Here is a 15,522-nt window from a genome sequence, read left to right as displayed (position 1 = left end):
ATATTTCCCTATGAGGCCCCACTTTGTTTTACAGTAGTCGGGTAACCCAAATTAATCTAGGGCAAGTCAAGCTATTTGGAGTTTCAACCAAGCCACAACACATTTCAGAGGGTCTAAGTAGGGTTTAAGCATTTGACAAATTGTTGTGGCTAATTAAAATGATTTATTTTCCGCTCAGCAGGTACGGAACAGATCGTAGCGTTAGCAGCGGTTTCCATCCATCGATGCTGTCTGGTTGTTCGTCCCTTCACTGCACAGAAGATGAACACACGATGGGGACTACTTTTCATCTCTATGACGTGGCTGTACTCCTTAATAGTGTCATTACCGCCCGCCTTCGGATGGAGCGAATACGTGCTTGAAGGCACAGGAACAGGTTAGTAATAAATAACACTGATGGAACAGTCATAACCCATATTCTCTTGTACTGGTATGATCCAGTGTGAACGTGGATTAGCAGAGCTCCTTGTTTCAAAGTTTTCAAACTACCGATCTCATGTTTCGGTCTTACTTTTTAGGATTTGCCCGTCACTCAAGTCAAGTAAAAATTACTCGAGAGGTCACGGACAGCACTGGACAATGACAAAAAACAGAACAAGAAAATCAGAAAATATAAGGATTATACAAATATATATATATGATTTTAATGTTTTGGTTTCTTGGTAAACCTTGTGTCCAAGTTCGATTGTTTTGGGGCTATTCCATTTGGACAAACTGTTTTGTGTTTTTGTTTTTGTTTATGCGTGTATTTATTGGGAATACAATGTGTTCCCTCGTTTGGCACCCCATATACAAACACTTGGGACCTTACGGGGTACCCTTGTGGGGTATTTTTTGTGTGTACCTTCCAAGGACATTTGTTTGACCGTTTTGATTCAATATCATCACAATTTATGAATGAACGTAACATTGGCTGCACAAAAAAACAAATGGTAAGTCCCATTCAAAATGTGACGTCATTTGATGTTGTTAAATGTTGGGTATTGCATAACGGCACTTGTACTTACAGACACTGGACACTATTGGTAATTGTCAAAGACCAGTTTTCTCAACTATGCATTAAATAACAAACCTGTAAAAAATTTAGCTCAATCGGTCATCAAAGTTGCGAGAAAATACTGAAAGAAAAAACACCCTTGTCACACGAAGTTGTGTGCGTTTCAAATGCTTGATTTTTAGACCTCAAACTCTAAACCTAAGGTCTCGAAATCAAATAAGTGGAAAAACTTCTTTCTCGAAAACTACGTTACTTCAGAGGGAGCCGTTTCTCACAATGTATAGCTCCCCAATACTCGTTACAAAGTAAGATTTTATGCTAAATATTATTTTGAGTAATTATACCAATAGTGTCCACTGCCTTAAAGGAACCTGACAGTATAACTTTAATGAGAAATCCCTACGCTCTGAAATAAATTACCGGAGCTTGTGTTGGAGGAAGCAGATCAAAGCAACAGTTTTTGTTTCAAATGTCACGATCTATAGGGAACGTTAGTTTAGCCCGCAGAAATGGGTAATGTCACAGTGGCACCACTGATGTTATTGAGCTAAGCAACAACGAAGCCGGCAGGAAAAAGACCAATATAACCTCAAAGATATAAATAAAACTGCAAATTGTTGGAGCAATGATGCCCTGGGCAAGCACTCAGACTCGCTGTGTTGGTCTAAGGTCTGAGAGGATCTTTGAACATTCTAAGAGTCACAGTGTTCTTGACAGTTTCCTGTTTGACGAAGCTCCCGTGCATACTGATTCACTGTTTTGAGCTGTCAATAGTTTAAAGAAAAAGGATCTTCCAAATCATTTTAATTTCAACGCTTGGAATTGAACATGAGACATTTTACGCGGACTGATTGAAGTTAAAACCATTTTCGAGTCTTTTCTTTTCATAGTAAATGTTTGATAAAGCCGACTAAGTAAAAGTCTTTTTCAATTTAGCAACATGTTACACAGACCTTGTATTTGTAATTATAGTAGGTTTATAGAAAGGTTGGTTTTTACTGAGTGACAAACTCAGTTTTGTGATCTACTCATCTTCCAGAAAAAAAAGTCATTACGAAAGTAAAAGTGGACACTATTGGTAATTACTCAAAATAAATATGAGCATAAAACCTTATTTGGTAACGGGTAATGGGGAGAGGATGATAGTATAAAACATTGTGAGAAACGGCTCCCTCTGAAGTGGCGTAGTTTTCGAGAAAGAAGTATTTTTCCACGGATTTGATTTTGAGACATCAGATTTAGAATGTTAGGTCTTGAAATCATCTGTGAAAGCACTGTCACAACTTCGTGTGACAAGGGTGTTTTTCTTTCATTATTATTTCGCAACTTCGATGACCGATTGAGCGCAAATTTTCACAGGTTTGTTATTTTATGCGTTATTATGTTGAGATACAGCAAGTGAGGAGACTGGTCTTTGACAAATACCAATAGTGTCCAGCGTCTTTATGTACCGATGTTAAAATAAAATTGCAAATGACTTGCCTATATCACCACTCTAGTTTGTTTTTATATAGTTCAGCTTTATTTGTTCTTTGAATTTTGTTTGTTTTTAGTTGTATAGTGTTTTCAAGCAAGACAAAACAATTTTATCAAGCATCTTCAGAACACCCTGTTCCTTTTGGTACAATATTGTTTTCAGGGCAATCTGGGATGTTTAAAAACCGGGTAGCATCAACTGCCACAGATATTAAACATAAACCAAACTGTTACATGGCAACTTAAAAATCCTAGGCCTTAAAGACACTGGACAATGTTGGTAAGTGTCAAAGACCAGTCTTCTCACTTAGTGTTTCTCAACATGTGAACAATTTTGCTCAATTGGTCGTCGAAGTTGCGAGATAATTATGGAAGAAAAAACACCCTTGTCGCACGAAGTTGTGTGCTTTCAGATGCTTGATTTTGAGACCTCAAAATCTAATTATGAGGTCTCGAAATCAAATTCGTGGAAAATTACTTCTTTCTCGAAATCAACGTCACTTCAGAGGGAGCCGTTTCTCACAATGTTTTATATTATCAACCTCTCCCCATTACTCGTTATCAAGAAAGGTTTTATGATAATAATTATTTTTTAGTAATTACCAATAGTGTCCTATGCCTTTAATTTAGTTTAAAAGAAATGTTGATCGTGCAAAGTAGTAGAATGTGACTCCACGAGTGCCACATTTTCCAAAACTGCCAGCAATATGAAAACTAGATTGAAAATGAAGGAGACGAAACAAACCCCACACAGTTCCAATGTAAGGATCCATTTTTCCACCTCAGCAGTCGCATTAGCAACTGAGTCTGTCCCGGTGTGACTTGATGTCAATAATAAATCTTAGAGAAGTGACCTGGTCAAAAGTGACCAGAGCTCGATTTCACAAAGAGCTACGACTGATTTCAAATGGGAATCGTTTTTTCTTTCTTTTATCCCGGGGCTATGGTTTATTCACGACATTTCACAAAATCATACATCAGCTCGTTAAAACATAATGATAAAAATTAAAAGCAAGACACGGCGTTTAAAAGAGAATTAATACTTAGAACAATTAACACCTACAAAAAAAATCCCATTATAATAGAAACTGGCCAACTTATTAATCAATCTTAGCTGCCAGGCAAAATTGTGATGTCATATTACAAATCACTATGGTGATATTGACATCTTATCCTAAGATGAATCTTAGTGCTTTGTGAAGTCGGCCCCACTGGTCAAGCTTATGTTGTGAAACCTAACACGCATTTTCATTTGTTTTGGTCCATTATTTTCGTATACTGATCGAGTTGTTATTAACTTTGTGGATCTGATGTCCCCAAGGTGACAAGAGAACTCTGAATTGGTAAAAAATGAAACGAAACAAAATCCAGGCCGGGTCATATTAACGGGGGTTGTTGATTGGTTGTTTTTTTTTTGGCCGGTATAACTGGATTTCGAGACTGCGAGTATAACATACACTGTTCCAAGTCCCTGTGTGAAAAACTCTTTATGCATGGCTAGTTTTTAATTGTGGCATAGGATGGGGGAGAATTTTGACACACCCTCCCATCCGCCCACTCTATTTATAGGCTTAATATAATACACGGTACCGGTATGTGGCAAGGGTGTCCCCACCCGCACCCCCATTCAACCCTCACCCCACCCCACCCCAATAGGAGACTTTCCAACGCTAGGTGGCAGCAGACATACCGGGTACATTTCCATTGTTTACGTAGTTCTGAACATGCGCATAATGGATTTACCCGGTAAGTCTGCTGCCCTCTATCGTCCCAGAAAGTCTCCTATTGATCCCATACTTTTAAAAAGCTACAATAGTTTCCTCTGGATCATAAAGAGTTCCTGAGACTCCCAGTACACACACATTATATTTTCTTCATCCCTGAAACGTTTTTAGAACTTAGTTTCAGAACCTCCCATAGACTTTGTATACACGTTTTTTGTGTGGAGACCCTGTGTTTCTCCTTTTCTGTTTTGTTCTTTGTCCCCCAGAAGGTAGTGAATATGATATCACAATGAAGGCTGTGTTAGGGGGTGGGGTACATCATGCCACGTAGAGCACCAAATTACATGAAAATTGTCCAAATACAGTCAAACTTATAAACCCCAACCCTTTCATTCTCTTTCGGTTTCCACAGCTTGTTCGGTGAACTGGTATTCTAATGCTCCTGGCACCTCGTCGTACATCATATTTATTTTCGTCATGGTGCTTGCTATTCCGCTGTCTCTGATTATTGGCTCGTATTCACTTCTCATCTATGCTGTCAAAAAGGTAACACTAACGTTTAAAAAGAAATGGACACTATTGGTAATTGCTCAGAATAAATGTTAGCATACAAATTTACTTGGTAAAAGCAATGAAGAGCTGTTGGTTATAGTATAAAACATTGTGAGAAACGACTTCCTCTGTGGTACCGTAGTTTTTGAGAAAGAGGTAATTTCGTACTCAATATATTCAAAAGACGTTAGGCCTGAAGCCTTTTTAGGCTTCTGAAAGCACACACATTTTGTGCAACATTGGTGTTTTTCTTTCAGTATTCTCTTGCAACTTAGATGACCAATTGAGCCCAACAAGAATTGTTATTTTATGCATATTATGTTGGGATACACCAAGTGACAAAACTGGTCTTTGACAATGACCAATAGTGTCCAGTGTGTTTAAAGGTGTTGTTTGCGTTTTATGGTTGGAACCCACTGTTTGTTTCACAGGGTGGTCGCTTTTTTGAGACATTGCCGAAAAAGTGGTTATGTCCATGAATGAAAAATAGTCTGCTATTGGAATACGCTACCTAAGAAGCGTTACCGCGGTAACGCTTCTCCGATTAAATTATTGGGGTACAAAAGGTGATGTATTGTTCCATAATCGCAGTATTGCGAAGTGAAACTTTTTTTTAAATAATACATTAAACTACCTAAAGCTGCTTTACATCAAACCAAGTGAGTTTTTGTTGCAATTCATTTTCAGAGTGATTACAAAACGTGTATAGACCCTTTAACTATAAACACCCCTCAGGGGTATCTGGGAGTGGGCGGGGCGAGAGATGATCTCTCAACTTCATAAAAACAAGAATGCATGTACATGTTGCAACGATGTACAAGGTGAATGAACAAAATCAATTTCCTAATTGCAAATAGTGTTAGTAATGACTTATAAATAGCTACAGACCTATGCTTGATATGAAGGATGACAGATGACCCCATAGTTTAACCAGTACTGTGGAAGACAGCTGTGGTTTTCCACTTGAGTTGAGTGTAATTATTCGAAGAGCAAGAATGTATAATGTGTGATTGGTTTCCTATAAAGGTATTGTTTTTGAATTGTAGTTATGCTGTAGAATACTATTGTGGTGTACAAACATACCGCCACTTACGTCATGATGTTGTTAAAGGCACTGGACACGTTTGGTAAATGTCAAAAGACCAGTGTTCTCACTTGGTGTATCCCAACATGCATGAAAATAACAAACGTGTGAAAATTTTGACCCAAATGGTCATTGAAGTTGCAAAAGTTGCGAAGTTGCAAGAGAACAATAAAGAAGAAAAAAAATTGTTTCACAAAAATAATAATATGCTTTCAGATGCACCTTTTATTATATGAGTGAGAAATATACCTCTTCCACAAAACGAACGTTACTTTAGAGGAAGCCGTTTCTCACAATGTTTCATACTATCAACAAAACTCTCCATTGCTCGTTTACCAGAGAAAGTTTTTATGCTAACAATTGTTTTGAGTAAAAACCAATAGTGTCCAGTGCCTTTTTACAGCACATTGCATTTCCTCCTTTAATCGTGCATTAAAGGATTTGGGTACCTTTTGTTACACAAAACATAATGTCCACAGATTTACATTAAACCTACACCGTTTGGAGATAATGATAGCAGAAAGCGTACCTTAAAGTATTAGATGCTGAGGTAGTTTTTGAGAAATGACTAAAACAATGTCATGAAAATATATTTTTTCATGCTAAAATAATTTTTGTCTTATGATCACTGAGACGAAAATTATTGTCATAACAATTACTCATTTCTCAAAAAGTACAGCACCTCAGTAAGTAATATTTTAAAGGCAGTGGACACTATTGGTAATTACTCAAAATAATTATTCGCATAAAACCTTTCTTGGTGGCAAGTAATGGGGAGAGGTCGATGGTATAAAACATTGTGAGAAACCGCTCCCTCTGAAGTGACATAGTTTTGGAGAAAGAAGTAATTTTCCACGAATTTGATTTCGAGACCTCAAGTTTAGAACTTTAGGTCTCGAAATCAACCATCTAAACGCACACAACTTCGTGTGTGTGACGAGGGTGTTTTCTTCTTTCATTATTATCTCGCAACTTTGATGACCGATTGAGCTCATATTTTCACAGGTTTGTTAGTTTATGCATATGTTGAGATACACCAACGGTGAAGACTAGTCTTTGACAATTACCAACAGTGTCCATGTCTTTAAGGGAAGCTTTCTACTATCATTATCTACTATCATTAAACAGAAACTGAATGATGGCGAAGAGGGCAAAAATTACTGGTTTTGTTCAAAGGAAGGCTCAGCATGCACAGCAGGATACCATTATTTCAAGATGATTTTTAAACTATATCGCGTTCCCCGCACTGTTACAGCTTTATTGAGTACTCGTTTCCTTCCATACCCACTTAAAACATTCTGAATTCAACCTCGACAGTTAATACATTTAATAAAGGCACGTTTCTTACTAAATGCATCTCACGGTTCTGATGCATGCGATCATTTAGACTGGAGCTTCTGTCCGTCATTTCATTTTCAAATCAAATAAAGTGCAGAAGCGTTGGTCAAGGGGCTTGAGGTCAACATTTTTGGGGGTCAACATTACAACCTCTTTCCTTCTGTAGGTCTGTCGCCAGACTGTTTCTTTTTCACATATATTTGTATGGTAAATGTGACATCAGTGTGTCCATGATCTATATGTAGTTCCTCCTACCAAGATGTTTGCAAATGAAACCAGGCTTTCTGCTTGATCTCATCCATGCATTATTGCTTTGCTGAGATATAGACACCTTTATTTCACGCTCTGTATCTCTTGAAATTCCTTGCCCGGGGCTTGTTTCCATTCTACAATCTAGATTTTTTTAAAGAGGAATACTCAGTGGTATATCCATCTTAAATATTTCCATTGTGTAGCCCCTTACCAAGAGTGGCTTTAGCCTTGTTTTGGCCGAGGTTAATACAACAAAACAAGAGTACTGTCACAATTATTATTTTAAGTTATCTTTACAACCCGGTGTTTAAGTAACGAATTCAATGCATGCCATAGGCTAAACATGTAAAGAAATCTTAAAAATACTGACTGCAACGTAATCTGAAAACTCCTGTATTTCTCTCTTGCCGACTGAGACAAAATTGCATTCCATGATGAGGACTTTCTGAAGAAAATTCAAGGCTGCATGCTACTGGTTGTGTGTATACGTTCTTTCAGCTTTTAGTAATGTGGGATTTCGGTTGTGTTGGTTGAGTTGAAGTTTGAGAAGATTGAAAAATAATTTTGAAAGAAAAAAAAAACGCCGATTTCTGATTTCATGGTCCACCTTTCAATTTCATCAGTCAATTTGTGACTTTACAATTGTCAAACTTATAAGCCTTGCAAATGACCTACTTTTATTTCGGAAGAAAGTATAAATGATTTTCCATCGTTGTCCAACAGAAAGACGACATATCCTCTCTTCTATTTATGTCTTATTTCTGTCTAAATCGTACTTAGGTACCACTGTCCTCATTCCATGAAAACTTTCTTACTATTTTTGGAACTAATTCAGAACTTAAACATCAATACCAGTGTTTGAGCAATCATTCGATGTTCCGACTATTTCAATAGAATGATGTTGTGGTCGAACGGTTAAGAACACCGAACTCGAACTCCGCTGTATCTGATCGATGGGAGTGTGTGTTCGAGTCGCGGTCGTGAACTTGTGTCCTAAAGCAAGACACTTGAGCAATTGCTTCGTCCTTCGGATGGGACGTAAAGCTGTAGGTCCCGTGTGTTGTTATACAAAAAAAAATGTCAACGTACACAGTCTTGCAACTCATGCTTGCGCCTGCAACCGTGGACCTCATATTGTCGCTCTTTTGATTTACTTTTTTTCAACAGCTCCCATCGGTTTTGTACACGTTTTCCAACGTTTTCCAATCTGTCCCGAACCGTGGACCTTATACTGCCTCGTTTGTTATAGGTCCCCGGTATGGAATGTGTAAACCTAATCACGTAAAAGATCGAAGTACACAATTATTCCAAGGAGAGAAGGGGTTCGCCCCGATGTGTCTGGCAGTGCGAATATCTTCAATTATGAAGACTGCAGAAAGGAATAGTATAAAGACAGAATACCATTCTGTGTGTGGATACTACGACAAAGATGAAAGCCACGCAGAACAGATGATCTGGAATTGCAATGTCCCACTGGCGAGCGACACAATATTAAAACCCATGGGGACTTGACACTCTCAAGATTATTATTATACACCGCGGTCAAACAGTTGGTCCACAACCAAACCCTATAAATATTGCAATACACAACGGGTAAAGAAATTGCTTTTTTATAATATATAGATGCAAAAAGCATCAACCTACCTCGATCTAGAGTAATCTTCTCCATGGGGTAAAAAAATGGCGGTGAGTAAAAAAGAATGTTCGAATCCATTTACCATCAGAGATCTTGTTTGTTATTGGAGACTAATCACTTTGAGCATTCGTTGGTCTCCCTAACTTGAAAAGCACCATAAGACTGCCAGTAGAGATTTTCTTACAGTCATATATATTTTTAAGTTTAGACAACACCAACGGCTTCGGTTCTCGAACGTCTCCTGTCTTTATCAACCCAATAAGTTCGAATGAAAACCAAATATAGGGTATTCTACACCTGTATGTTAGCTCAAATAACATTTGTTTAAAAATTGGTCAAAGAGAATTTGTTTGTTTATTTTGTTGTTAATGTTTTAGGGCTGAGAATTTTGTTATTGAAGCCATTATTCTTGGCTACTGCCGGTATCGCATGCAATTATATGCAATAATGTCCGCCGGACAGTTTTGCATATGCAATCGTGTCCGCCCGGACGCTGCTGCATAATGCAATTGTGTCCGCCCGGACGCTGCTGCATAATGCAATTGTGTCCGCCCGGACACATTTGCATATGCAGTTGTGTCCGCCCAGTGCAAAAGCGTCCTTGCAGTAAATTAATCGCCCTTGGTCGACGGAACACATTCGCCTTTTTTTTTTATAAGCTAAGTGCATGTCATGAATGACATGGGAAAAGTTCGGTCGTTGGGTATTCGCTGCAATCATAAAATAGGTGAATATTCATGCTGCATATATATATGTAGGTTCAATGCATGCACGCTCGCTTACGCGCGCACATGTACAGTCATGTACATGTCCGCCGGACGGTTTTTGCATAGCCCCGGACACATGCAGTGGGGAGTCCGGAGCGGACAGTATTGCATGGCGGACACAATTGCATCTGACACCGGCTACGTGAATGTTGCTTGAGATCGCTGTATAGTTTCCTGCGCGCAATTTTTTCTTCTGTAGTATAGAATTACAATCCTAATTTTTCTTGAAAAGATTTCCCGAATCGATTTTGAAAAAACAAAATTTCGACAATGACAATTTTTATGTAAAACAAAAATGCTCTTCCCGCGGCTGTTTTTAACACGGATCGTTATTTTGGTATAACAGGCAACATTTCCAAATTTGTGCCCCTCCTTAAAGCCATTGGACACAGTCGGTAAACAGTAGTGTCCACGGCCCACACTTAGTGTAACACAACTTCTATATAAAATAACAAACCTGTAAAAATTTAGGCTCAATCGGACATCGGAGTCGGTAGAAAATAACGGGAAAACCCATCCTTGTTTCCACTCGTTTCGCCGTGTCATGACATGTGTTTATAATAAATCTGTAATTATCGAAATCGAGAATTGATATCGTTTTAATGTTTTCTCAACGAGTAGCGGCATTTCATGGAATAATATTTCAAGAGAAGTATTTCACCATTACCTTCTGTAAACCCTGTAAGTTATTTGTAAATCTGTGAACTATAATTTTTGTGTCTGTACCGAAAGTGTCCAATGGCTTTAAATGATGTTTTTTATGGCATATTTTTGACGATATGTTCATTAAAATCTTAAATAGGCCAGAGCGTTAGGTTTCTTGTTAAACTAATCATTTGCATTATTTTTTGGTACGTATGCTTACCAGTAAGTTAACATGTGACTTTTTTAATATATCCCTTTCTAAAAAAAAATTACCCCAAAACTGTGGAAGTTCTAACACTCTTTTCAATTTGTATAACCGTATTTTAAAAATAAAACACGATGTTTTTTTTCTGTCCACAGATCGGGTCAAGCGAAGCTGCCCAGTCATCTCAACACAAGGCTGACAAGAAAGTCACCATCTTAGTGGTTGTCATGATCACTTGTTTCCTAGTAGCTTGGTCTCCGTACTCAATCTTCGCTCTGTACGTGGCGGCTAGTAAAGACAACAAGGTGTCTGTTGTCGGTGCTACTCTACCGGCCATGTTTGCCAAGGCTTGTACCGTGTACAACCCTATCATTTATTTTCTGATTAACAAACAGGTTCGTTACTATTTTCACTTGTTCTGTTTTAAAGGCAGTGGACACTGATGGTAATTACTCAAAATAATTATTAGTATAAAACCTCACTTGGTAACGAGTAATGGGGAGAGGTTGATAGTATAAAACATTCGGAGAAACGGTTCCCTCTTAAGTAACATAGTTTTCGAGAAAGAGGTAATTTTCCAAGAATTTGATTTCGAGACCTCAGATTTAGAATTTGAGGTCTCGAAATCAAGTATCTGAAATTCATTATTATATCGCAACTGCGATGACCGTTTGAGCTCAGGTTATCACAGGTTTGTTATTTTATACATACGTTGAGATACAGCAAGTGAGAAGACTGGTCTTTGACAATTACCAATAGTGTACACTGTCTTTAAATGTAAGAGCCCAATCAAGAAAGGGAGAGACCAACAAGATATAATCTAAATTTTGTTTTACATTGAAACTTCATAATTCATAACTTTGCTTGTTGAAGATACATTTGAGTTGATGTTTGCACCATGTAAATACCTTTCATCCACCATTTACTTACAAAAAGGTGTCTAAACGAATCGCTATGGTAAAGCTCATTGCACATTTTCATCAAACCCTCTTCCGTCAAAAAGTCTTTATAACTTATGATTAATCTTAGGATTTAGACGAGTCCCAGACTTGGACTGTAAGGTTAATCCTAGTTAGAACTAATTACTCGTCCTAAACTCAAGAAAGGAATAATCCTAGCGTTTCGTGAAATCAACTGCTGTTATTGTGTTCGTCGTCGAACTTTCCCTCCATGCACAACCCTGGCAGAAAACCCGTGTGCATCCTTGCCTAAGGGAGTTTGTAAATTGAAGAATTTGACCTTTATTTTAAATTGAAGGCTCAAGGTGTAGTTTCTTCCGGATTGGTGTCCAATGTAAGACTTCGGAGAAATTTGATTGTTTTCATAAATGCATCGCAGTGATTTTAGAAACGCACACTTCGTTTCAATCCTTCGTTTCCCCTAAAAATATTTTATTTTGATACGGGTAATTATTATTTTAGCCGAAGTTGTTATCCACCAGTTAGAAAACACCGGACTATTATTAGTGTGTGATCACTGGAATGCACGTTTTTGTTAATTATCAGAAACAAATTCAGTAAATTAACTTCGTGGTTATGACTGACTCTCTATATTGTGTTTATCATCTTTTGATTTTGATTTGATGTAAATCTCTCTTTTTTGTGCTCTTTGTTAAAACAGTGTGTACTTTGTATTTGCTTGTATTTGCAGTTCTACTTGTTTTGTAATCTACTTTGTTTTTCTTTGTCCAACGCTTCGGAATATGTCTGGCCAAGATGGCGCTCTACAAATTTGTTTTATTAAAACCGTTATGGGGTGACAGAATCCCTAACTAAACGTGAACTGTTTGGGGTTTTCCCATCACGTGAACGAGAGTTACTATTAATGATGATAATTAATTACTATTTAAAAAAAGGAAAGCATGCTTATCTTTCCATTTAAAGGATAGTCAACCTTTGGTTTTTTTTAACCGTTCAATTGTTTTAACCCTATTTAGATGTAGATTAATGAACAAGAACAATTAAACAGGTCGTGTTTTTGTTTGCCGAAAATCTGGAGCGATTGTCCACACAGCAATAGGACTACACAGTCTAAAAAGCGTTACTGGCAGTAACGCATATCAGATTCAAATTCGGGGCATCAAAACGAATATCTTTTTAAATAACCAAATTAATTCGAAGAAAAATGTTTCTCAAAATGCTGTATACTATCGAAAGCTTCTTTTGGTTTCTATTAAATTAATAGTTTGTTACTGTAATCCAGTTAAAAGTAATTTGTGTCCTGCTTTCTTTACTGTTTCTTCTGTATAGTTTAAAGAGGCTTTTATTGACCTGATGTGCTGCGGACGTAACCCATTCTCAAGAGACGACGAGCCTGCGGGGAACACCGGGTCGGGCGGTGGTAGAACCGGCACTGCAATTAGGGCAGCGACCTCCAGGCGAGGCCAGCAAGAGCCGACCGGGGCACGCAGTCAACTCGATAACCCCAACGACATTTCCGTCAACATGGAGACCCAAATGTCCGAGATTGGTGTGACGCCGGCCACGACGAGACGCCACATCAAGACGGCCGACTGGGGATCGAAACCATCGTGCTCTCAGCAGCAACAGGTCACTTCTCTGGACCGGGAGTCTGTCACCAAAACGCAAGTGGAGGTCCTCCGAGTCGAAGAAGCTGACAAGTCGGAGGAACCGACGGTGGTAGAGAAGAAAGCTTTGAAGAGGCAAAGTAAAAGCTCAAGGAGCAGCAAGGTGTGTCCTGTGGAAGAGCCAGACAATGAAGCAGCACCGGTAGAAAATGCATGAATGAATGAAAACCCAGTTAGTTTCTTCAGCATGCAAGCATGCAAGAAAATGCACAACACAATTTAAAGTCATACAAAACAGTTTATGAAAACGAAATCCTAGCATAACCATAATAGTAGGACAAATTGTATTTCTACGGAGCTCTTGAAGTGCCATTCGGCCGGTTGAGATCTTTGATTTGATTATCTCAAGATGACGAGACGTAGGATGCGATGATGAGTTAGTCGTCAGAGGTTATTTCTGGCCGCGACGTCTTCAAAGTAGGATGACGACTTCCCGGGATAGTTATTTGCACGATGACGTCATCTTGGTATTATGGCACGATGACGTCATCTGGGTATTATGATGTCGACTTAGCGAGATGATTTATCGCACGATGGCGTCATCTTGGTATTATGATGTCGACTTCTCGAGACGAGTTATCGCACTATGACGTCATCATGGTGTTTGTCGACTTCTAGATGAGTTATCGTACTATGACGTCATCATGGTGTTGTGATGTCGACTTCTAGATGAGTTATCGCACGATGACGTCATCATGGTGTTATGATGTCGACTTCTCAAGATCCTGTATTGAACGATAATGACATATTGATACCCGAATGTCGACTTTCCGAAATGATTTATCACACGATGACGGCATCTTGATATCTGGATGTTGACTTATCGAGATGATTCACGCACGATGGCGATATCTTCATTAGGATATAGATGTCTCGAGATGATTTATTTTTTGACGATATCTAGAAATGATGTCAATTTTCCGAAAAGTTTTATTGTACAATGACGACATCCGTAGAGATAAATGTTAAGTTGATTATGGACCCTGTTCACATTTCAAGGAAGGAGTGTACAGTCTGCACATTATACACTACGTTTTATGCAATTGGAGAAATTGTGAGCTGATGATTGATCCTTGTGGAACCCAAGACAGAAGTGGGGTAGTAGCCTTTGATATTATTCCGCTTATATTGACATACTGTGTTCTGCTCTGTAAAAGTGAAATCCGTGCTATTGCATTACCATTGATTCCCAGGGAACGGACGAAATAAAAGCAAGGGACTTTTGCATTTAACGCTTTTGCAAATGTTCTTTAAAGGTTTTTTTTTTTTTCAAGGATGTCGTCATCATGGGATCATCAAGAGGATCCCATGCAAGCGGAATGGCGCTTCCAGAGCTCCGTACAAATCAACAACATACACCTCAATTCTAACGATCGATTAATAACTGTCAGCAACATTTTTAGTTGATTTTTTTAAGGGTAATAAACACCTTTAACATTTTCTGAAATGGATTTTCCGCGGTCAATGCGATCGGCACCAAACCAATTTCGAGACGAGTCTTGTTATAGAATCATAGTTTACGTTCCATTACTTCTGCTGGTCAACAACAAGACTGATTATATATGCATTAGTGTGGCACCACGGGCGACACGAGAAGTGCAAAATTCCTTAGGGTTATGTTGAATAATTTGTGTCAGTATTCAGCAACCAGAAGCTTTAAATCTCCGACTATCGCTGAGTGGCTCTCAGACAACAGCTTCTTTTTTTTCCTTTACGTTTTACCCTGGCAACCTAAATCCATCTTCTTATTTTGAAAGGCCTGTTAGGCGATGTTTTATTTAAAGGTGCTTGTTTTTAGTGGTATCTCGGTAAACGGTACAAAATCTAATGCACATTTGTACGCACGCCGCTTTGCGTCGCGAATCAAATGTCGCGCCGATTGTCTTAGTTAAACTGTACACGTTTGATAATTGTCGATTGGGCTCAATCGGTCATCGAAGTTGCGAGAAAATGATGACAGAAAAACACCCTTGTTGGACGAATTTTTGTGCTTTCAGATAGGAATAAAAGACTTCTAGCTATAGAAGTCTTTTATTATTTTAGTGAGAACTTACCTCTTTCTCAAGGACTACGTTACTTTGAGAGGGAGTCGTTTCCAACAATGTGTTATACTATCAACAACTCTCCAATGCTCCTTACCAAGTCAGTTTTTAAGTTAATATTTGTTTTGAGTAATTATCAAACGTGTATACCTTACCTTTAAATATTACTTTTGTATTTAAAACGAATATAGCTCTTTTATAACTCGTTACCGAAAGG

At 38.3% G+C, this 15,522-nt stretch overlaps 1 protein-coding gene across 1 annotated transcript in view; it reads left to right on the top strand.

The window, feature by feature from the left end:
- LOC117297663 (pinopsin-like) overlaps positions 1–15,226 on the top strand; it is a 31,056-nt gene extending 15,830 nt beyond the window's left edge. The window contains exons 2-5 of the mRNA XM_033780814.1: positions 182–376; positions 4,610–4,743; positions 10,832–11,071; positions 12,926–15,226. Of these exons, the coding sequence (XP_033636705.1) occupies positions 182–376; positions 4,610–4,743; positions 10,832–11,071; positions 12,926–13,420 (1,064 nt within the window). The 3' untranslated portion in view covers positions 13,421–15,226. The remainder of the gene's footprint in view (positions 1–181; positions 377–4,609; positions 4,744–10,831; positions 11,072–12,925) is intronic.
- Positions 15,227–15,522: the final 296 nt, after the last annotated feature.

This window comes from Asterias rubens, chromosome 1 (assembly GCF_902459465.1).
Source record: "Asterias rubens chromosome 1, eAstRub1.3, whole genome shotgun sequence".
NCBI lineage: Eukaryota > Metazoa > Echinodermata > Asteroidea > Forcipulatida > Asteriidae > Asterias > Asterias rubens.
This window is presented reverse-complemented; position numbering and strand designations above follow the sequence as displayed.